The following is a 21,970-nucleotide window of genomic DNA, read 5'->3' as shown; positions in this document are numbered from 1 at the left end:
GATGGCCGCAATGGCATTTATGGAATGACATAGGTCAATCATAAGAATAGAGGAGCTACCGTTCCTTTTAACTTTGGTCTTGTGTTCTGGGCCATGCCTGGAAATGCTCAGGGGCCACTTCTGGCTTAGGGCTCAGATGATTGTGCAGAGCTGAGAAGCAAACTCAGGGCTTCCTCCTGGAGTGCCTGTGCTCCAGCCCACTGAGCATCTCCACAGCTGAAGTTGTCTTTGGATGAATTCCTCCTCCTCCATGTTTCCCATTAACCCATTGAATCCTAGTGAGGCAGAGAGCCTGTGACAGGTGCAGCTACTGAGATACCGTAATTGGGTCAGTCCCCCGCCAAGTACCCCCAGATGGAGCACAATACATTAGGCTATGGGTATCTCCCCAGCCTCAGGACAGGGCTGGACAGGACAGTGTGGCACCTCCCCACTGTGCCAGACAGCAGAGACATACGCTGGCAGACAAATACATGAGCTGAATCAGCACCGTGATTTCTAGATGCCCTAGAAATATAGACAGGATGGGCTCTGAGGCTTCCCACGAATGAGGCAGTAGGGCAGGCTGGAAAGGCTTCAGGGTCTGTCCGGAAGGGGCCTTGGGAGAAGAGGTGCTCAGTCATCACCTCCAGGTGGAGTAAAGCTTACAGCCAGTCCCTGCAAGTCTGTGGCTTCTCCTTGTCTTTCCCTGAGTTTTCAGTTCTCCCACAGGCAGGACCCCCCTGACTGAGATACAACAGCAGAGTTTCTCCTCCTTCTCTCCTCACTCTCACCTGAGAGCACCCTGAAAATTCTATTTTTTGGTTTTTTTTTTTGTTTCTTTTTGCTTTTGGGACCACACCCAGCAATGCTTAGGGGTTACTCCTGATTCTACACTCAGGAATTACTCCTGGCAGTGCTTGGGGGAGCCTATGGGATGCCCGCGAACGAACCTGGGACAGACGCGTGCAAGGAAAAAGCCCTGTCCCCTTTACTATCTCTCCGACCCTGCGCCCTGAAAATTCTTACAACAGAAGTCACCCAAACAGAGACCCAATGTGGCCCTGGTGGCTGGCTTGCCTGGGCCCTCCTGTAGAAGAAATGCACCCTGCAGGAGGGACCCGGGGGAGCTGAGAGCAGGGCCTGCTGTCCACTTCTCCTCAGCCCTCCCTGCCCATTCGACACCCACTGTCAGGAGCCTGGACGAGGACTCCCTAGGCACTTTAGAAGCTGAAGGAGCTGTGCTTTCAGATGCTCCCTTTTGTTGTTTGATTTGGTTTGGGGGCCACTCCCAGCAGTGCTCAGGGCTTGCTCCAGACTCTCAAGGATCACTGCTGGTGGCACTCAGGGGACCAGAAGGGGTGCCAGAGATTGAACTAGGGTTAGCCACACGCCAGGCAAGTGCCTTACACTACACCCACACACACACTCTCTCTCTCCAGTCCCAGGTGCTTCTTGTCAGATGTCAATGCCACACAGTCTCTGGATTCTTTTTTTAAAATTTTTTTCTATTAATTCACCATGAGGTACAGTAACAATAATCACATGTTTGAACTTTGATCACACAGCCAAACACCCATCCCTTCCACCACCAAAATCCCCAGATCCCTCCCACACACACACCATTCCACACCTCCCCCTGTTTGGCAGACAATTTGCAAAATATTCTTCCTCTACCTTAGTTACCATAGATATTTCAAGACCAGTCCTACCACCCCTCATACCTGCCAAAAACGCAATGCTAGACAATGTGTTTTGTATGGCTTATTATGGATAAAATATAATGTCACGCGGTTGCAAGAGCAGCCACACTCTTAAGGAATTCTAAGTTTTTAATAATTAGGGTCTGAAGAAATCGCTGCAGCAAGTTGCTGAGGTCTGAGATTCATCTGTGTGTCTCTGGATCGTGGTCACATGGGAGCTTAAGTAGACAGTGGGTGAATGTGATATAATCTTGGCATCCCATGAGGCGGGGCGGGGGGGGGGGGGGAGAATGACCCACTCCTCCCCGTCCCGTGAGACTTGGGATTCGCCATCACTGTGAACTTGCACCTGGTGCTTCTAGAAAATGGCGCCTGCTGGGGCTCTTAGAGGGCCGGCGGAGGGACAACACCCACCCCCATCTGAAGCAGCCCAGTGGAGAAGGACTTTTGCAAAGTCCCAGGCCATCTCTGCTGCAAGTTGCTCAGGTTCGAGATTCATCTGTGTGTCCGTCCCTGGATTATTTGACTTGGGTCCTGAGAATGCAGATGGAGAGATAGAGGCTGAGCCAGTGAGTCAGAAGGACCCAGGGGTTTGGCCTCTGGCTCTTCATGTGCCTGGGGACACTTTTAGAGCTGCCATGGGCCCAGCTGGGTGTCAAGGGCTCACTGCTCCTCCTTGGGGCTAGGAATTCTTTTCAATGCCCTTTCTCACACCAGAGAAGCACAGACACGCGCGTGCGCGTGCGCGCACACACACACACACACACACACACACACACACACACAGAGTCATGGGGTAACCCCTGCTGATTCCCAGAATGTTGATTTTTTTGTTTGCTTTGTTTTTGTTTTGGGGAGCCACACCTGGTGATGCTCAGGGTTTATTCCTGAGTCTGACCTCAGGAATTACTCCTGGTGTTGCTCAGGAAATCATACGGGATGCCAAGTCAGCAGCATGCAAAGCAAGTGCCTTACCTGCTGTTCTATCTTTTTCACCCCAGTGACTCAACTGCCAGTTAGAAAGCTTTCCCTGAGGATGAACGAGGTTGTGTTTGTGATTGTGGGCAAGTGCATAGAAGACAGTATAAGACTCTCAACCACCAATAGCTGTGCCATGGAAACTGTCCAGGATTATTATTTTTATTTGTTTGTCATTTTTCATTCTGACCAGTTTTTTTTTTTGCGGGGGGGACCCACACCCTGTGGTCCTCAGGGCCCCCTCTTTGCAGAGTTCAGGGGATTATGGGATGCCAGAGATCAACCATGGAGCTCCTGCATGCAAACATCTGTTGCGATCCTTTGAGCTACCCATCTCCCCCAGCCTCTGTCCAGAATAACTTTAAATACAGATTCACTGTTATTCTGTTCCTGGAAAATGTGCATTCATCTTTATAAATGACCTGACTAGGGGAGAGAGCTCAGTGGTAGAGCACATGCTGAGCATTACAGGCCTGAACTGGATGCCAGCACCACACACCCTCACACAACAGTGCTGGGGCTTGAAAGAAAAATAAGGGGGCAGAGATGTGGCTCAGTGGTAGAATGCTTGCCTAGCTTGTGTGAACCCTGAGTTAAGAAAGGAAAGAAAGGAGAAAGAGAGAGGAAGGAAAAAGGAAGGAAGGAAGGAAGGAAGGGAGGAAGGAGGGAAGGAAGGAAGGAAGGAAGGAAGGAGAGAAAAGGAGAGAGAGCGAGAGAGCAAGAGAGCTAAAGAGATAGTGCAGGGGTTAAAGCACTTGTCTTGCATGCCATTGACCCTGGTTTGATCTCTGGTACTGTATATGTTCCCCTGAGCATCTCTAGGAGTGATCCATGAGCAGAGAGCTAGGTACTGAGCACTGTTGGGTGTGAGAAAGAGAGGAAGGGAGGGGGCGGGAGGGAGAGAGGAAGGGAGGAAGGAAGAAGGGGAGGGAGGGAGGGAGGGAGGGAGGGAGGGAGGAAAAGGGAAAGGAAAAAAGAGAAGAGAATAAAGAGATAAAGAAGGAAAGAAAAGCATCAAGAAGAAGAATGCCTTCTCCTTCCCTTAAAGTCTATGGTCAGGGCTGTGAATGTGGTCCCTTTAGCTGAAGGATATTTGTGCATCCATCATGTCCCAGCCTTGTCCCATCTCTTCTGCCTGGCCTGGCTGTGTCAGGCCAGACCCATCTATCTTCCTGACACCTTCGCTGCAGCTGGGAGGAGAGAGTGTGGATTTATTATGTTTGCAAGCACCGCTGCTGCAAAGACTTTACAAACCTGCCAATGCAAGGTTCCGTTCCTCCTTCTAGAGTGAGTTTCTGTGCTTGGCATGACACGTGGCATCCCATGTGTGGTAGCTCCACCTTGTCTGACCACAGGGTGCCTCGGAATAGTGAAGAGTGGAGAGCCACCCTGCTTCATACCCCTGCAGGAAATGTAAGACCCCAAAAATGTGCATAGCAGGAAGAGGAGGCAGGCCACTGCCCCCACAAGCTGGGTCTCTCCCTGGTCCCCAAGTCATCCCAGCAAGGCTAAGAACCCCTGCTTGCTTCAACCCGAACATGGCCCCCCAAGAAACAGGACCCTGCCCAAAAGGTTGCAGGCTCTGGGGAACAAGACTGGGAATACATCCATTGGGTGGTTTTTTCCCTTCCCAGTCAAATGCAGGAAATTAGATTTGACCTCTGCTCTGGTCCCTCTAAAATCATTCTTGGCACCCGCTGACTTCCAGCTTTGTAATCAGAGCAGCTATTATGGCCGTGATTAACGCCCTCATGCAAGGGGCGGGATCCACAGGCCAGGACCATTACCTTGCTTCCCAGCCCAGCGGAGTGTCAGCACAGATGGTTTCCAAGGCAGGGAGCTCATCTCTTCTTTCCAGCGCTCACATCCAGGGGCATGTATAATTTCCCGGCACTGCACCCCACTCCTCGAGGATCAGACAGGGAGCATTTCAGTGCAGCTCCCTCCAGCCCCTTGTCCCTGGAGGTGCATACCCCATGGGCTCATCTTCTGGGTCTCCCCTCTGATGGGTGGGGGGGAAAGAAGGTGTCAGAGTGATAATACAGCAGGTAGGGTGTCTGCCTTGCACACACTCAGCCCAGGTTTGATCACCAGCATCCCATATGGTCCCCCAAGTACTGCCAGGAGTAATTCCTGAGTGCAGAGCCAGGAGTAACCCTTGGACCCTGAGCATCACTTGGGCCATGATCACGAATCACTAATCATGACCATCCTGTTATTCGTCGCTTGCCTCGAGCAGGCCCCAGTAACATCTCTTTCATCCTAGCCCTGAGATTATATTCAAGGCTCTTTAGGAGAATGAGACCCTTCATTGTTACTGGTATTTGGCATATTGGGTACACCACGGGGAGTTTGCCAGACTCTGCTGTGTGGGCAGGCTACATTCGGTAGCCTGCCAGTTTGTCCAAAGTAGGAATGAGATAATAAGATGTCATAATAAGATGTCACATTTGCGGCCGCGCGGTTCCGGGAACTGGTTTTTATAGTCTCTGAGTCTTGGCCGTTGATGGGATTACACGGTGCCAGGGGGTCAGTTGGTAAGTGTGACCCCCGCCTACTGGAATTTGGAGGATCTGGGTCATGATCCAAAAAGCCAAAAAGAAAAAAAAAGGAGAGAGAGAAAGAAAGGAGAAAGGAAAGGAAATATCAGCAAAGGCAGTTCAAACTCAACCTTTGGGTTATTCTGTAAGAAGGTGACTTCTTTCTGTGAATGCAGGTGGAAGGGACCTGAAGGCATCTCTGCCGTTTCTCCACACTGCCAGCTCTATCAACTTACTTACTTCCCAGTGGCTTGGAGATAGGGGAGTAATGATGGAGAGTGAGTCCAGAAGTTAATCACCAGTATTGTTTATTCTCTGAACATCGAAGGGTCTAGCCATGGAGCGCCTCAACACTGCATTTTTCTGCATCCTTGCACTGAGTATCTGGCTGGGTTGGCCAAGTGTCACCAGGAATAAGCCCTAGGTTTTCCTTTCTGGGGAGTGAAAAGGAAAACGGGATTCTAAGTGTGAAGTTCATGTCCACTCAAGGGCTAATCAACTGAGACACCCGGTGAGGGACAGTGAGAAAGAGCTTTATTGGCAACAGGCTGGTAGATGAACACAGGGCCTCAAAGTCAACATCTTGTCCACACAATGGCACGAAGGGGGTTATCGATTCCTGGAAAAGAGTAGAGGGAAGTTTCCAGAAAGGCAGAGTTGCAGGCCGGTGGGCACCACCCTGAGCAGTAAAATCCTCCTGTGGGCCGGGTTTGGGTGAGACAGTTCAGGAGGAGGGAGGAATCAGCAAGGCCTCCTTCCAAAAGCCTGACAGTGGGGGTGGGACAAAGGCAGGAAGGGCACCAAGGTTCCAGAAACAGGACCAAAAAAATGGGGGGAGGGAGGGAAGAAGCTGGTTTTGAAGGAAGAGGGCATAGCAAACCCCTAATTACACTCCTGCCTGAGGTCAGCCACACGGGACATGCACTTTGGCTCCAGTGATAATCACGCAGCCCTTGTTGGTCCAGGCCGGCTGCAGGCAAGCACAGGACCAGTCCTCGGGTTTGGATTTTTGGTGTTTATTTTGGGGGATGGCAGGACACACCTGCAGTTCTCAGGGGTTACTCTTGGCTCTGAGCTCAGGAATCATTCGTGGAGGATTGAGGGACCATTGTGGAACGCCAGGGATCGAACTATGGTTCACCCTGCAACAAGACCTAACAGCTGGACTATGGCTCCAGCCCTAGGGCCAGCCCTCTGTGGTCGGGCCAGAGGGGGAGTCACCGTGGTGCTCTCTCTGTGGTGCTCTCTGTCCTCTCTCTCGGCTCTACTCAGCTTCATTTCTCTTTGTTCTTCTCTTCTCTTTGTTCATTTCTGCTCTGCTCAGCTGGTCTTTTCTCGGCTCTCTCTGTTCTCTCTCTCTGCCATACCCTGCTCTTTGCTTAATTTTGCTTTTCTCTATTCTGCTTTGATCATCTTCGCTGCACCCTGCATGTCTTTGCTGTGCTCTCTCTGTTCTGTCTACACGCTACTCTGCGATTTGCTCTTCTTGGCGCTTCTCGATTCTGTTCTGCTCTGCTGAGCTCTGCTGGTCTTTGCTCGGCTCTGCCCGACTCGTCTCGTCTCTGCTCATGTACTGAGGGGCACTGGAGGTGAAGTCGGGCAGTAGGGGAGCCCCTTCCTTCTCCTCTAGCCCTGCAAAGGCTGGCTGGACCCCTGCCAGACTGTGGGTTTCTGGAGAGTTTGACTTGCAGCAGGTGGAAGGGACCTGAAGGCATCTCTGCCATTTCTCCACACTGCCAGCTCTATTCTGCACCTTCACCTCGGCACGCTTTAATTTTCATTGACTTTTGGGCCTCCTCAGTGTTGTTGAGAGCCACCAGGGCCAGCCCGTTGGAAGTCACATGGGCTGAGGAGCAAGGTGGGGCCCTGTGCCCTCCAGCCCAGAGCTGTCTCCCCTGGACACACTTTCTCTGATGCCTTAGGAGACTTCTTCAGCAGAGATGGGCAGGGACAAACTTTATTTTTTTTTCCATAAAATATTTTAAGTAAGAGTAAATTCAGTTAGCATCTCTGTTAATTGCACACTTTCTTTTTTTTAAATTTTTTAATTTTTATTAGTGGGACACCATGAGGTACAGTTGTAGAATTACAAATTTTTGTGCTTGGGTTTCAATTATACAATGATCAAACACCCATCCCTCCACCAGTGCCCATTTCCCACCACCACGGATCCCAGTATCCCTCCCAATCCCCATCCCCCCATCCCACTCTGCCTCTGTGGCAGGGCATTCCCTTTTGTTCTCTCTCTCCTATTGGGTGTTGTGGTTTGCAAAAGAGGCAATGGGTGGCAATCATGTTCGGTCTATAGTCTACTTTCAGCATGCTTCTCCCATCCTGGAAGGATCCTCCCAACACCCTTTATTTGGTGCTCCCTTCTCTATCTGAGCTCCCTTTTCCCCTAGCATGTGTGGCTGGCCTCCAAGCCATGGAGTAAAATTCCTGGTACTAATCTCGGCCATTCTTGGGTGTTAGTCTACTATTTTGTTATTTTATGTTCAGGGACGAACTTTAAGCTCTAAGGGTGCAGAACTTGAGCTGGTCAATGAGTCCATCGCTAGTACTCCTCATGTCCTGAGTAGGGGGCTGTGCTCCTGGGCTGCCCCAGGCTCATCAGTCATGTTCTCTGTCACGGGAAGTCACTGGGTCACGCCATCCCAGGACATGTGGAAGTGGGGGACAGGCAGCACAGGGCGGGCGCTGAGACCCTGCGTCACGGTGTCCTTCTCTCTCTCCCCCATCCAGCCTCAAGCCCTTCTCCGGACAGGCCGGACGCCAGGCGGCTGCGCAGCCGGAACCCCTCCACCTGGACCGTGGAGGACGTGGTGTGGTTCGTGAAGGATGCCGACCCCCAGTCTCTGGGTCCTCACGTGGAGCTCTTCAGAAAGCACGTATGCAAGTCGGGGGTGGCTGGGAGGGCGGGAGGTAAGGAAGGAGTCTGAGGTTACAGGAGCCACTTCCCAAGGGAGCTCTGGACTTAGCCCTGGGCGTACTGTTCAGGGGACACAAAAGATTCACAAGCCCTCAGAGCACAAGTTCTTAGTTTGGCTTGATTTGGGTTTAATTTATGTTTTCTGACTTTTGGTTTGGGGTGCATGTTTTGGGGTTTTTCTCCCCCTTCTGGTTTGGGGCCATACCCAGAACTGCTCAGGACTCATTCCTGGCTCTATGCTCAGAGATCACTCTTGGCTCTGTGCTCAGGGATCCTTCTAGCTCTGTGCTCCAGGGTCACTCCTGGCTCTGTGTTCTGGAATCTCTCCTAGTTCTGTGCTCAGGGACCACTCCTGACTCTTTGCTCAGGGATTACTCCTGGTGCTCTGCTCAGGCTCACTCCTGGCTCTGTGCTCAGGGATCACTCCTGGCTTTGTGCTTGGGGGTCACTCCTTGTTCTGTGCTCAGGGATCACTCTGGCTTTGTGCTCAGGGACCACTCCTGGCTCTGTGCTCAGGGATCGCTCCTGGAGGGAATGTATATATTGCCAGAGATGGAACCTGTGTCTCATCTGCTGCAATCTCTCCCGCCCCTTGGGATTATTTATCTCCATAAAGAGTTCTCACCTTCAGGCCTTTGTCAGGAGAGCATGTCTTCTTGCCCATTTCCCACCTGTGCATTGAGCAAACATTTGTAACTCACCTATAACATGTCAGGCTGACATTCACAGTGCTGTAGCTAAGCTGTTTGGTGGATCAGATGAGCAAATGGACTCAGCGTCCAGCACGGGACCCCAGAAGGTAGTCTTCCATCCTCAAGCAATATTTTTATTATTTAGGAGATTCTGAAATAAACATGACAAATGAAACAAAGGGAAGAATACCATACCTACTGAGCTGACTATGTTTGTTTTCCTAAATCCAATTGTCCCCAAATACAGTAGATTAAATACACCCAAGTCCATAATTATAACCTTAAGGGGCAAGAAGTCTGAGAGTATGGGGCTCATGGGGCTGAGATCAAGGGGTCAGCAGGGCATTTATTCTGGTAGTGAGAGGGAGAATTCCCAGAGTCTGACCTACCCTTGGTTGGTATGCCCTATCTGCGTCCTCAAAGCCAATGCCATCAGCTGGATCCTTCTCCAACTGCTTCTCCAGCTGCCAACTGATACCTTCCTATTTCAAAGTCAGCTTTCTAGCAATCTTATGTCCATCTATAATCTTAATTCCCTTCTGCTTAATACCTCTGCCATGTAACTTAACATATTCACAATTTTGGGGATTGTACCTAGACATCTTGAAAGAGAGGAACGAGCATTTTATTCTGCCTACCATAGTTACTATTTTTTTTTCATTTTTTGTCTCTTTTTGTTTGTTTGTTTGTTTTTAGTGTTCCTTCCTGTCTCTTATTTTATTTGGTGTTTTTGTTGTAGAAACCATTTTCTTGAATCTTGGAGAGGACTCTCAGATAATCCAACAATGATATTTTATGAGGGATGTAATTGACTTCCTTTTTTTTTTTTTTTGGCTTTTTGGGTCACACCTGGCGATGCACAGGGGTTACTCCTGGCTCTGCACTCAGGAATTACCCCTGGCGGTGCTCAGGGGACCATATAGGATGCTGGGAAACAAACCCAGGTCGGCCGTGTGCAAGGCCAACGCCCCACCCGCTGTGCTATGGCTCCAGTCCCTATATTTGACTTCCTTAACCTTGAGAACAAGGACTTCAGAATGTGTTCTATTAAGACAAATTTGGGTGGGAGTTGTCTTGCTATCTTTCTTAGTGCTAGGAAACTGGAAATCTAGGAATGAAGTGAAGTGAGAATATTAAATGATAAGATGGGTTTCCCTACTCTGTGTTTTATGGAGGACACAGGGACTGAGTGATTGACATAGAGTAGGTGCTTCCTCAATACTGGATGGATGGACAGATTGACAGATGGACAGATGGGTGGATGGGTAGATGGTGAATGGATGATGGATGGGAAGAATATTGATCCTTGGAGAGCTATATGAATTCTATAATTATTCCTCTTCTATCCAAATGGGCACCCCAAATTTTTATCCTTTGTCTGCTTTGACCATAAAATAGCACTACAAGTAAAAAAGGAAATTCAGCCTTGCTAAATTTTATATGAATAATGGGAGGTATCATTTTCCGAGACAAATGGAACACCTCCAAGATCTGAAGGGCTTGGCATTCCCTTATTGAGTCTTCATGCTAACCTCTGGGATGAAACAGGTGCATTACTTAGTGTTATGCCACCCAGTATTATTGAGAGGACCAAAATGCACCTGAAATCCCTCATTAAATGTAATTACCAATTTGGTAATCATCAAACGGTAGGTAAGCCTCCCAAGAAAAGAAATGAACAATTAAAATAGTCCAGTTTGAAGCCATAATAGTTAATTAAAAGTTATAAAATTGATTTTAACAGGTTAATTTAAAAAACCCTTATAATGAGAGATCAAGTTTGAGTTTTTAAGTATAAAAATGATGTTTGAGGAAGAAAAGAAAATGCTGTTGTGTGTATCTCTGTGTGTTACTAACATACTTACAATGACAACTGGCTTTTTTTTTCTGGGTTCTGGACCACACTCAGTAGTTCTCAGGAGTTACTCCTGGCTCTGTGCCCAGGTATTACTTCTGGCAGGGCTCGGAAGGCCATATGTGACGCCAGGAATCTAATAGAGTCAACTCCATACAAGGCAAGAACCTCGCCTGCTGCACTACCTCTCTGGCCCCCTGAGGTCCCTTCTGTAAGGATCCAGTGCCATTCATGATCTAATTCCCTCTCCAGGTCCCTTCCTCCTAGCACAATCACATTGCAGGTGAGGATTTCAACGTGTGAGTTGGCACAGGGCACATGCAAACATTTGGATCCCTGCAGGCCGCTTGCTCCTTTAGCCCTAAAGCCAGTGAGAAGATAAACATCCTCTGTGGGATATTGAGAACATGGGTGGGGTTGCGTGTGATTCCTTCAATGAGGGGAGGAACAAGGATAAGAAAGATCCAGTATATCAAATGATTCTTGGGAGGGAATGGGTAAGGTACATATTGTTGCTTTAAAAGAAGATCTTGTGCCAGAGAAATAGTACAAGAGGTAAGACACTTGCCTTGCAGGCAGCTGAGATGTTGACTATGACTCTGGTTCAAATCCCAGCACCCATGGGGAAAGAGTGGCACTGGGGTCTTTGGGTGAGAGAGGTAGGTACACTGGTAGTGGTTGTGATGTTGGAATTATGTGCATGAGAAATCATTATTAATGTAGAATCCAAATCTGTACAAAATTAAAAAACAACAAATCCTAAGCGCCACATATGGTCTCCTGAGTACCGTCACTTATGTGTACAAAGGTATAAATAGCACCTGAGCACACCCTAAACCTTCCCCCCAATAAACCAATAATTTGTTTAATTTGAAAAAGTATTTTATTATATAATTATGTTTCAACAGAATATACTAATTTTTTCAATTCTAAGATGCATATTTTTCAACATTACAGCATCTCTAAAACTGGGGTGCATCTTACAATCCATAATAAGGAACTATATTAGAATTTTTTTATTTAAACTTCTTTTAAACACTATGATTTACAATGCTGTTCACAGTCCACTTATTTCAGGCATTCCATATTCCAACACCAGTCGTACCATCAATGTGCACTCACCTCCACCAATATTTCTAGTCTCCCACCCACCCCCAAGTCTGCTCCTGTAGCAGGCACTAAATAATTTATATTGCTTATTACAACATATATCTCATAATGGTGTTGCTGAAGTCATGGCCTGAGGATTTAGTGAGCTATAAGGTACGAGTTAGACCTTCTGTGTAATTGTTTTCACTCATTGAGCTCAGTGAACTTCTACTCATTTTTCCCATCTACTTCTCTTGTTTCTCCTGGGCTATCAGTTCTGTGATGTTTGGAGGTGTTGCACAGCCACATATGTGGCTGCACCCTTTAGGGACTTTGGAGCTGGGACAATCAACTGCAGGTGTCTCTCTAGAGTATCCTGGAGCTGGGTTAATCCTCTGGTGGCAGTGGAAGTTCAGATGTGGGTGGATGGAGCACTGGGCCATTGGCAGTCTGCTCTCATCCCACCTAAGGTCTGAAGACCTTGGCCCTGTGGCAGCTGGGCCTTCCTGATACCTCCCATTATTCATATGGAATTTAGCAAGGCTGAATTTCCTTATTTACTTGTAGTGCTATTTTCTGGTCAAAGCAGACAAAGGGATAACTTAGGATATCTCTCCACAATATCAGAGTTTAATCTGAACGTCTCCCCATTGTCTTTGTCACTCTAAAATAACAGTGGATCTAGGACCAGAGGGACTGTGTCCAGCGCAGGGATTACAGTGCTTGTCCTGCAGGTGGCTGTTCCTAGTAGGCTCTTGGGCACCATCTATGGTCCCTGACATGTAGCCAGGGCTCACTCCTGAGGACAGAGCCAAGAATGGGCCCTGAGTACCACTTTGACAGGGCCCCAAATCCTGTAAATAAATAAATAAATGCCAGTCTTGCGTCTGTCTTGGCACACAGAGATGTGTCTAAGCTAATGCACGTCCCCTTCTGCCTCCCCTGACCCTTTCTGCCTCCTCTTTTGTCATAGCCACCATGCCCTGCCACTGAGCTTCTTGTTTTCTGATCCTGTTCCAGCAGGAGATTGACGGCCATGCTCTGTTGCTGCTGAAGAGTGACATGGTCATGAAGTACCTGGGCCTGAAGCTGGGACCAGCGCTGAAGCTCTGCTATCACATTGACAAGCTGAAGCAAGCCAAGTTCTGACAGTTTTGAAAAACACAGATGCGAAATCCAGACCACAGAGCTCAAGATTATCTTCTGCCTTACCAATGTCCAGTTCTCACTATAAAATAAACGTAACAGCCACAACCACTATATATATATATATACATATATATATATATATCAAGACGTGGTCTTCTTGTAAGACTTATATATCTTGACCTCTAAAAAAATTCAACATAGCCCTTTGGGAAGGTGTCTTTGGGTTAGTGATTTGCCTAAAAGAAAACACACACACACACACACACACACACACACACACACACAGGACCAAAAAAAGTAAAAGAGGAAAAGTTGATTATTTTTAGCATTCCCAGTAGGCTAGTCACTTGGGGAAATCCTATCTCTATAATAAGAAAGTGAGGAACTGAGGGTTGTCACCCAAGAGAGCCCTGGGCAGTTCCAAGGATGGGAATGGAAGGATTTGGACACACCCGACGAGCACCACCTGTCTTTAAGGCTGACCTGGACTCATCATTGTGAAGCTCGCTGGATTCAGCCCTTGCAGGCGGCTCCTGAGAGTAAAAGTCTCCCTTTGCACTACATGAGAAAGCAGAACTCTTGTCTCTGAGGAAGGGGAAAACAATCCTTTTCGTTCCTAGCGGTCTGAAGTACTGCGCTGGGCCACTAGAGGGCAGACTGCTAATGAGGTTCCCGAACCCTCGCTGCCTGCGCTGGAGATGCAGGCCGGGGCTGGAGGGTTTCTCTGAAGGAGACTCAACTGACGCAGACAGCGGGGATTTATTCCACAGACGGCGCCACAGATTGCAGTTTGGGAAGACACCACCGCGTCGAAGGTTCTAGTTCATCCCATCATGATCTGACCGACTGAGAGGCTTAGGCAGCAAAGAATTTGGAAACACGTTCCTGCCCAGATGGGCCCTTGGAGTATCTTCCCTCCCCGAATCCTTGCTGAGGTGTCGTGTGCTGGCACTGGGAAGAATCACAGTGACATTTAGTCATGAGTTTTCTAATAAAAAAAAAAAACGGGAAATGTCTCAGCTAAGTACTGAAATGGGACCGTGCTGACTTCTAGTTACATTGCTGGGTAATATAGTTGTATGCTGTGGCTAATTTTTCTAATCCTCAACAAATACACGGACATGCTATTATTGGGTTTAATTCAATTTGCAAATAGGTTTTCCTTCCTCGCTGTGGAGTAATAGGGAAAAATTGATTTTCTCTCCCTTGGCAGCTGAGTCCAGGAAAGGGCGACCAGTCCACGATTCTCTAGACTGAAGGGCAACCTCATCTCCATTTACATCTTCGTTCTTCTGATCCTCCTCGTGTCTCTCTTTTCCTCTCTGTTTTTTTTTTCTTTTTGGGTCACACCCGGCGATGCACAGGGGTTACTCCTGGCTCTGCACTCAGGAATTACTCCTGGCGGTGCTCGGGGGACCATATGGGATGCTGGGAATCGAACCCAGATTGGCTGCGTGCAAGGCAAACGCCCTACCTGCTGTGCTATCATTCCAGCCCCTCCTCTCTGGTTTTTAACCACTCCCTCACTGAACAGAAAACGTATCTGAAAAATGAAATTGCCTTTGTCACCGCCTACTCTCTTGACACAGGTGTCCATAGCTCATGACAAAGACAACTTGGATTTGGTCTGGGGACAGAGTCTTCAAGATCTGGAAGTCCCCGGTAGACTCTGTGACTCCAAGTAATTGATGCCTAACCACTCAGGAGAGTTTTTTTTTATTTTTTTAAAAATTGAATCACAGTGAGATGCACAGTTACAAAGTTGTTCATGATGGGATTTCAGTCAGACAGTGTTCCAGCAACACCCATTCCCTCCACCAGTGTACATTTCCCACCACAAATGTCTCCAGTTTTCTTCCTGTCATAGTCACCCGCACACATCCCCCCAGCCTGCTTCTATGACACTTTTATTCCCTCTCTCTCATCTCTCTCTCTCCCCTCCCAATTTGGGCATTATCTGCAATATAGGTACTGAAAAGTTATATATCTCTCTACCTACTTTCAGCACTCACTTCTTGTCCAGAATGATCATTTCCAACTATGGAAATGATAGGAGGGTTTATCTTAATCTTCCCTCCCCCCAAAGTTATAGAGAGGCCTGGCAGAGAGAGCAGGGGTGAGGGTGCATGCTTTGTACAGACTGGGTTCAATCCCCAGTACAATTCCCAAGCATCACTATATGTGGCTTTGGGGGTCCCGAACACTGAAGGGGTTTTAGCACCATAGAGCGGCAGCACATCCCCTGGGCTGAACACCCAACCGCTGGCCCTGTTGGCTGAGTATCACAGAGTGTCCCTGGGCCCCCTGAGCACTGCTTGGAACCGCATCCCTCCCAGAAGCAGCCCTGGCTATCTGATAGATTCGGAACCTCTGGTGAGAAAGGAAGGAGATCCAGAAACCCCAGTCCTCTGACTCCCTCCCTCCACTCCTTCCATTCAGCCTACTGAGCTTAAGGGCCCCCTTCCATTTCCATCAACCCCACTGAGAGGTTTTCAGAACCTCCCACCCACTCTCAAGAGAGTGTCCCAATCTACAAGCACATGAGCGCGGGCGTCCTGAAACTGAAGCCGTCCCAAGACATCCAAAGGACACGCTGAGGCATTTTCAGAGTGAGGCGCTCCCATCTCGAGCCCCCAGAAGCTGGCTCTGTGTTAAGGGGATCTGTGCTCCCCGAGGCGCCATCTCCTCTTGCATTCAACTTTAAGCAGGACAGATTGCTGAAGCCATGATATTTAAGGTTTGACTTTTTAAAAAAATCTCATTGCTCTTAAAAATGAATGCTACCCTATCAAAGCAGAACCCGAGGAGGAAATTCTTCCTTGCCTGCTACTGAGCTTTAAAAAATGCAATTAGCCGACTGAATTATTATAGCAATTCTGCAATTAGAATTATTCACCCTTTTCGAAAATCTTGTCAAACCACCAAGCTGAATAGCTTAGCCTATGTGAAATACACCATTCCATTTTCTCCACACCCACCTTAGGGAGTCTGACCATGTATGTCCTGTTATACAGATGTGTGCTTCGTGGAAGGGCCTTGGGATGCCACTGGGGTTGCTCTGCTTTGGGTCATGGCAAATCATGCCAGAATTTTGCATGATTCCAAATTAAGGAGTGTATGTGTTTGTGTGTGTGTGTGTGTGTGTGTGTGTGTGTGTGTGTACGTGCATATGTGTGCATGTGTGTATGTGCATGCATATGTATGCATGTCTGTGCGCATGTGTATGTGGGGGGCACACACGTGTGTTTACGTGTGTGTGCACGTGTGTGTATGAGTTTGTGCATGTGTGTGTGCGCTCATGTTTTAGATGTTTCAAATTACACTAGTCTGTTAAGCACTTTCTTCTCTTAAAAACCAAAACAATTCTATTGTTTCTAAGGCATTTAAAATATTTAAATATTTTAGGAGGCACATTATTCCCTGATGAAGATGTCAGGTAAGAGATATAGATGGGGTGTGTGCATTTGTCTGGTACTATAGTTGGAAGAGTCTGAGGCACTATCTGGGATATAATAGATAATATAAATTAAATATAACATAACTAATATACAACAAATTACAACCTTATATATAACATATACTATAATATTATATATACATATCATCAGCTACTATGTGTGCTTGGTTTGTAGGTCCCCATGGGGGCCAGAGAGAGTGCTGGAGCACATGCCTTACATGTCAGAGGCCCCAGGTCAGGTCCCCCTAACACTATTAGGTGTGTCCCTGCTGGTCCCCAGCAAGCAGCATCTCATATCAGGACCCAAGTCCTGAATTGTTCATCCAGATTGGTCGACTATCTCTGAGACACAGTGCATTGCCTGGCAGGCCACCCAAAATAAAGAGAAATGAACTAAAGAAACCAAACTCCCCCTCTTTGTAATGCAAAGAGGGATTCAGACTGACTGGTTATTTCTAGGTGCCCCTCCTAGGCCAACAGGGTAAGGCTTGGGGGCAGCTAGGGATGATTCTGAGGTTCCCAGCTCGCCCCCTTCCTGGCTGATGGGAGGTGATGGGCATGCTGAGGAAGCTCCATGTGGCTGAGGAAGAGCCCAGTGGGCAGCAAATGACCACTTAGGGGCTTTGTTTAGTGCCCCCAGTACCTCCAGGGGATTCCTATCATCTTCCTTGAGCAAGACTGTCAGGCTCGTTTCCTTTCAGTAAGAGAAGCTTCTCAGGAGACGCAAACATGGCGTCGGAGCACTCTGGTGAGGAGGCGAGTTGAGGAGGGCTGGCTCAAAGAGATGATGATTAGGGCAACAAACAGTGACCAAGCATCACACCCACCACCAGGGCCACACTCCACACCCCAGGGACCCTGTGTTGGATTGAGGTGCCGTGTGGAGTATTTCTCAACTTCAAAAGTAAGATTAGTTTTTTGAGATTCAGAATTCTGTCATATCTCTGAAGAGAACTGGCAATGCCCGGAAACAGAATTTAGTCATTTGTCAGAAGATCTGGAAGAATGGTAATGTGGGACTTCTCTCTGAGGAGCTGGCAGGTTTCTGAGAGCAGAAGGTGGGTGTCTGATATCTGTCCCACCAGGGTGCTTTCAGGACTTCTCCAAAGGGGTTAAAGAGGGAAAAAGACAATTCACCTTTTCTGAGGGTGGGGGAAGGGGATCGGGCCACACTTAGCAGTGCTCAGGGCTCACTCCTGGCCCTGTGTTCAGGTATCACTCCTGGGGGTGCTAAGGGTTGAAGGTGGGGGGACCAGAGGTGGTGTTAGGGATTGAATCCAGTCAGCCATGTGGTGCAAAGCAAATGCTTCCTCTACTCTACTCTCTCTCCAGCCCTTGACAACAAAAATGTGTTAAGGAAAGGGTAAGACCCTGCTCGCAGCTGTGTTTTCTTTCTTTCCTTCCTTCCTTTCTTCCTTCCTTTCTTCCTTTCTTTCCTTCTTTCCTTCTTTCCTTCCTTCCTTCCTTCCTTTCTTTCTTTCTTTCTTTCTTTCTTTCTTTCTTTCTTTCTTTCTTTCTTTCTTTCTATTTTTTGGTCCAAGCTGCTCAGATCGGGACTGCGCCTTCTCCACCCAGATCCCCCATCTTCCAGTAGGTAGGCGTTACTCCCACCAACTGGCCCCCAGAGCCCTGTTGTCCGATCAATGGCCAAGACCCAGAGACTATAAAACCTGGCTCCCGGAAGCTGGAACCTCTTATTATCTAGTTCTTACTCTTGGAGAACCCAGCAGGCTACAGAGAGTATCCTGCCTGCACAGCAGAGTCTGGCAAACTCCCCATGGCGTATTCAATATGCCAAAACTCAGTAACAATGATGGGTCTCATTCCCCTGACCCTGAAAGAGACTCGAATGGGGCACTTTCTAAAATCTCATGGCTAGGACGAAGGAGACGTTACTGGTGCCTGCTTGAGGAAATCAATGAGCGACAGGATGACAGTGATACAGTGACAGTGATATTTTTTGGTCACCACCACCACTACCCCCACTCCAAGCCCCGAAAGTGAGATCTCAGCCAGCGCTGTTGATGTCTGCACACATACCTCAATTCCTTTTCCGGAACTCCAGCACTAAAAATTGCAGAGAGTCCGACATCTGGAAGTACCAGCACTTCTTCTCAAATCTTAGTGATGTCACCCCAACAGTTTCCTCAAGGCACACATGCAGTGCCCCAGCTTCCAGCCCAGGCCGTGTAACCCAGGAAGAAATGCCCTGGGAACCGCGTGCAGGGCGTTGTCCCCCGCACTGGGCCCCCTCATGAAAGAGGATCCCTTCATGGACAATTGGGAGCTGGAGGTTCTAGAAATCTGGCCTTCACTTGAAAGAGAATCGCTCTTATTTATTGTCACCAGTTAAACATGATGGAAACATGTCTGCTAACAATTTGCCTTGTGTAATTTGTTCTAATGCTAATCAGCAACAGCTGGGATACTTCCTGTGGTAAATTCCTTTGTGGTCACAGCCGTACTATCACAGGGACTTCACCAAGGCACCATCCCCCCCCCCCCCCCGGCCCCGCCCCCACCTTCAGGAAATGTCCCTTGCTTAGGAGCTACTTTGGAAGAAGGCACGTACATTGAGGAGAGTTTGTAGTTCTTCACTCTCTGCTCTCCTGAGTCAAGTCCAGGTACGTGCTCTTAAAGCTGGGAGCCTAGAGGTTCTCCTCACTCTTAGCATTGACTTTGATTTCCACAAGAGAAAAAGCTGCAAGTAGAGCTTAAGAATGACTTAACTAGGGCTGGAGCGATAGCACAGCAGGTAGAGCATTTACCTTGCATGTGGCTGGCCCGGGTTCAATTCTCAGCATCCCATATGGTTCCCTGAGCACTGCCAGGAGTGAAAAAGAATGACTTGAATAGGGGCAGAGCAATAGTGCAGAGGGTAGGGCATTTGCCTGGCAAACAGTCAACCCAGATTCAATTCCCATCACCCCATATGATCTCTTGAGCCTGCCAGGAGTGATTCCTGAGCAAAGAGTCAGGAGTAAGCCCTAGATATTGCTGGGTGTGACGAAAGAAAGAGAGAAAGAAAGAGAGAGAGAGAGAGAGAGAGAGAGAGAGAGAGAGAGAGAGACTGGACTAGTGCTGCGGAGACAGTACAGAAGATAAGGTCCTTGTCTTACATGGGGTCAACCCAGATTCAATTCCTGAACTCAGAGCCAGGAGTAAGTACTGAACACTTCTGGGTGTGGCTCAAAAATCAAACAAAATTCCACTCGCCCTTGCTCTGAGCTGCCAGCCGCTGGCCTCCAGATTTCTGCAGTATGACCTAAGCCTTAGTATTTGTTCAATGCTCTGGGTGCCTATTGCAAAGGTCAACACAGAACTACCACGAGATACTGCTTGGGCCAAAAAAAGATTTTGGTGGTAAAATATTATTTCTCAATAGTAAGAGCAGGTAAATGCCTGCCTTGCACACAGCCGACCCCAGTTGGATCCTCAGCACTGTATATGCTCCCCTAAGCCCGCTAGGAGTGATTCCTGAGTGCAGAGCTAGGAGTAAGCCCTGAGCACCGCAGGGTGGGCCCCCTAAAATTTATCTATCTATCTGTTTGTCTGTCTGTATATCTATCAATCTATCTACCTATACGTAGAGATAGATAGATAGATAGATAGATAGATAGATAGATAGATAGATAGACACCTACACATATTTCTCAGGGTCAGAGGAATACAGATGTCTGTGACTCAGACATTTGTGAGGAAACTGATTCTACAATCTTTCTCTTTTCCCCCAAGCAGCTATACCACCTATCCTAAACACTGATCACTGTAGAGCCCTGGCTCTCCCGTGCCATGATGGAGGAACAAACACTCTAAACACCTCAGAGATGGCACGGCCATCAGCTCAGTCTGTCTTGTCCTGTAAAACAAGTGAAGACGTTTGGGCCTCACCAACAAAGTCAACAAGAATGAGGGGAACCTGGGAGAATTCTCAGTATGTGAGTCAGACAGTCAGACATCCAGTGAGTGTTGCTGTGGGCACAGATGCCCGTGAGGTCAGCTGTTGCCTGAATGAATCCATGAGGGCCTCTCGCTTCAGTAACCACTATGACTCCGGGACACCATTAGAGATTCTTTTATGCCCACCGGGGACGTGAGCAAGTGAGGAGGCTTTACTTCAGACATGAACTAGTTAGGACTGATGAGGGGCACGTGATCAGGGCCTGCTGGGAATGTGGGAGAGAGCACTGCAGTCTCTGCCCGCAAGTCTGAGTTAGACTTCATGCTGCTGCATGGGTGCGGGAGAGAAGCAAGAAGAAGAGGAAATCAAGGACAGTGGAGGGAAGATTGCAGGGGTGGTGATGCTGCTTTCTCGGTGCTCCGTCTTACTCCACAGAATCATCTAGAGATGATGTGGAACTCAAACCCGACGGTACTCATGCTGCCGAGCTTACGTGTTTACTTAGAGGAAATTCTGAATGATGGAGTCAGTCCTCTCTGAAAAGATAGAAATGGTGGGATTCAAAGGAGCAAATCCCATCTAATACCAGCCTTGGGGACGGCTCCTCGTCAAACCTCTGAGATTGACAAAATTGTCTTGATTTTTTTTCCCCCCAAAAAGCCTCACTTGCTTTTCAACACGTTTGCCCTGACAGAGAGGGGAATTGCCCAAGGAACAAACCAAGAGGCGAGGCCATGCCTTTCTTCCCTCTGGCTCTGCAAATGCTCACCAGCTCAGCATCTGCACTCAGCATCTTCACTCGGCATCTGTGCTCAGCATTTCTTCAGTACCTTTTTTTTTTTTTTTGGCCCTCACTGTGCAATCCTGAGAGCCTCAGATGGTAACAAACACTGTTTTTGTTCTAACCTGTCTCTTCTTAGCATATGAGGCTTCAGAAAAGAGTAGCTGAGCGCCCTTCTGTGGCCACTGCAGAGGGCTGCTATGGCAGGTCTAACCCACAAGCCACTCAGTGCTCCACAGGGAGGTCACAGGGCCTTTGAGAATACGCCATCCACAGGAGCTGGGAGGGAGGTCCTTCCCTGTCCCTTCCCAGTTTTTTGAAGGAACATTTTTACTTGTCTATTTTTTTGGGGGGTGTCACACCCGGCGATACACGGGGGTTACCTCCTGGCTTTGCACTCAGGCATTACTCCTGGTGGTGCTCGGGGGACCATATGGGATGCTGGGAATCGAATCCGGGTCAGCCACGTGCAAGGCAAACGCCCTACCCGCTGTTCTATCTCTCCAGCCCCTTTACTTGTCTATTTTTTATTTGGTGGCCACAGCCAGCTATACTCAGGGGCTTCTCCAGCCTCCGTGCTCAGGGTCACTCCTGGCGATTCTCAGAGGACTGCGATCAAACCCAGGCCTTCTACATGCTAAGCATGTGACCCAGCCTGTTGCACTGTTTCTCCACCCTTCCTTTCCATTCTTTACCCATCTTCTCCCTCAAGCTCAGCTCTGGAAACATTAGGGATATCTCTTTTTTCCCCAAGGACCAGAGCATAGAATAATATAACCACCTTTTTGTTGCATAACCACAGCAAATCTTCAAAGGAACGATTTCAAAACCAGCATAAATTTCAAAGTTGTCATTGTTTAGAATAGCTGGGGTGCCTGGGGGGGGAGGTGTCATCTTTAGAACTAGGGTATGTTCTT

At 48.2% G+C, this 21,970-nt stretch overlaps 1 protein-coding gene across 2 annotated transcripts in view; it reads left to right on the top strand.

Moving 5' to 3' along the window:
• Window positions 1-13,000, top strand: part of SCML4 (Scm polycomb group protein like 4) — a 115,396-nt gene extending 102,396 nt beyond the window's left edge. For both annotated transcript variants that reach the window (XM_056125330.1, XM_056125329.1), the window contains 2 exons: window positions 7,943-8,088; window positions 12,789-13,000. In XM_056125330.1, the coding sequence (XP_055981305.1) occupies window positions 7,943-8,088; window positions 12,789-12,914 (272 nt within the window). In that variant the 3' untranslated portion in view covers window positions 12,915-13,000. The remainder of the gene's footprint in view (window positions 1-7,942; window positions 8,089-12,788) is intronic.
• Window positions 13,001-21,970: the final 8,970 nt, after the last annotated feature.

The sequence above is a fragment of the Sorex fumeus genome, unplaced genomic scaffold (assembly GCF_029834395.1).
Source record: "Sorex fumeus unplaced genomic scaffold, SorFum_2.1 ptg000054l, whole genome shotgun sequence".
Classification (NCBI taxonomy): Eukaryota; Metazoa; Chordata; class Mammalia; order Eulipotyphla; family Soricidae; genus Sorex; species Sorex fumeus.
Note: the sequence above shows the minus strand (reverse complement) of the source record. Positions and strands in the feature narration are given on the sequence as shown.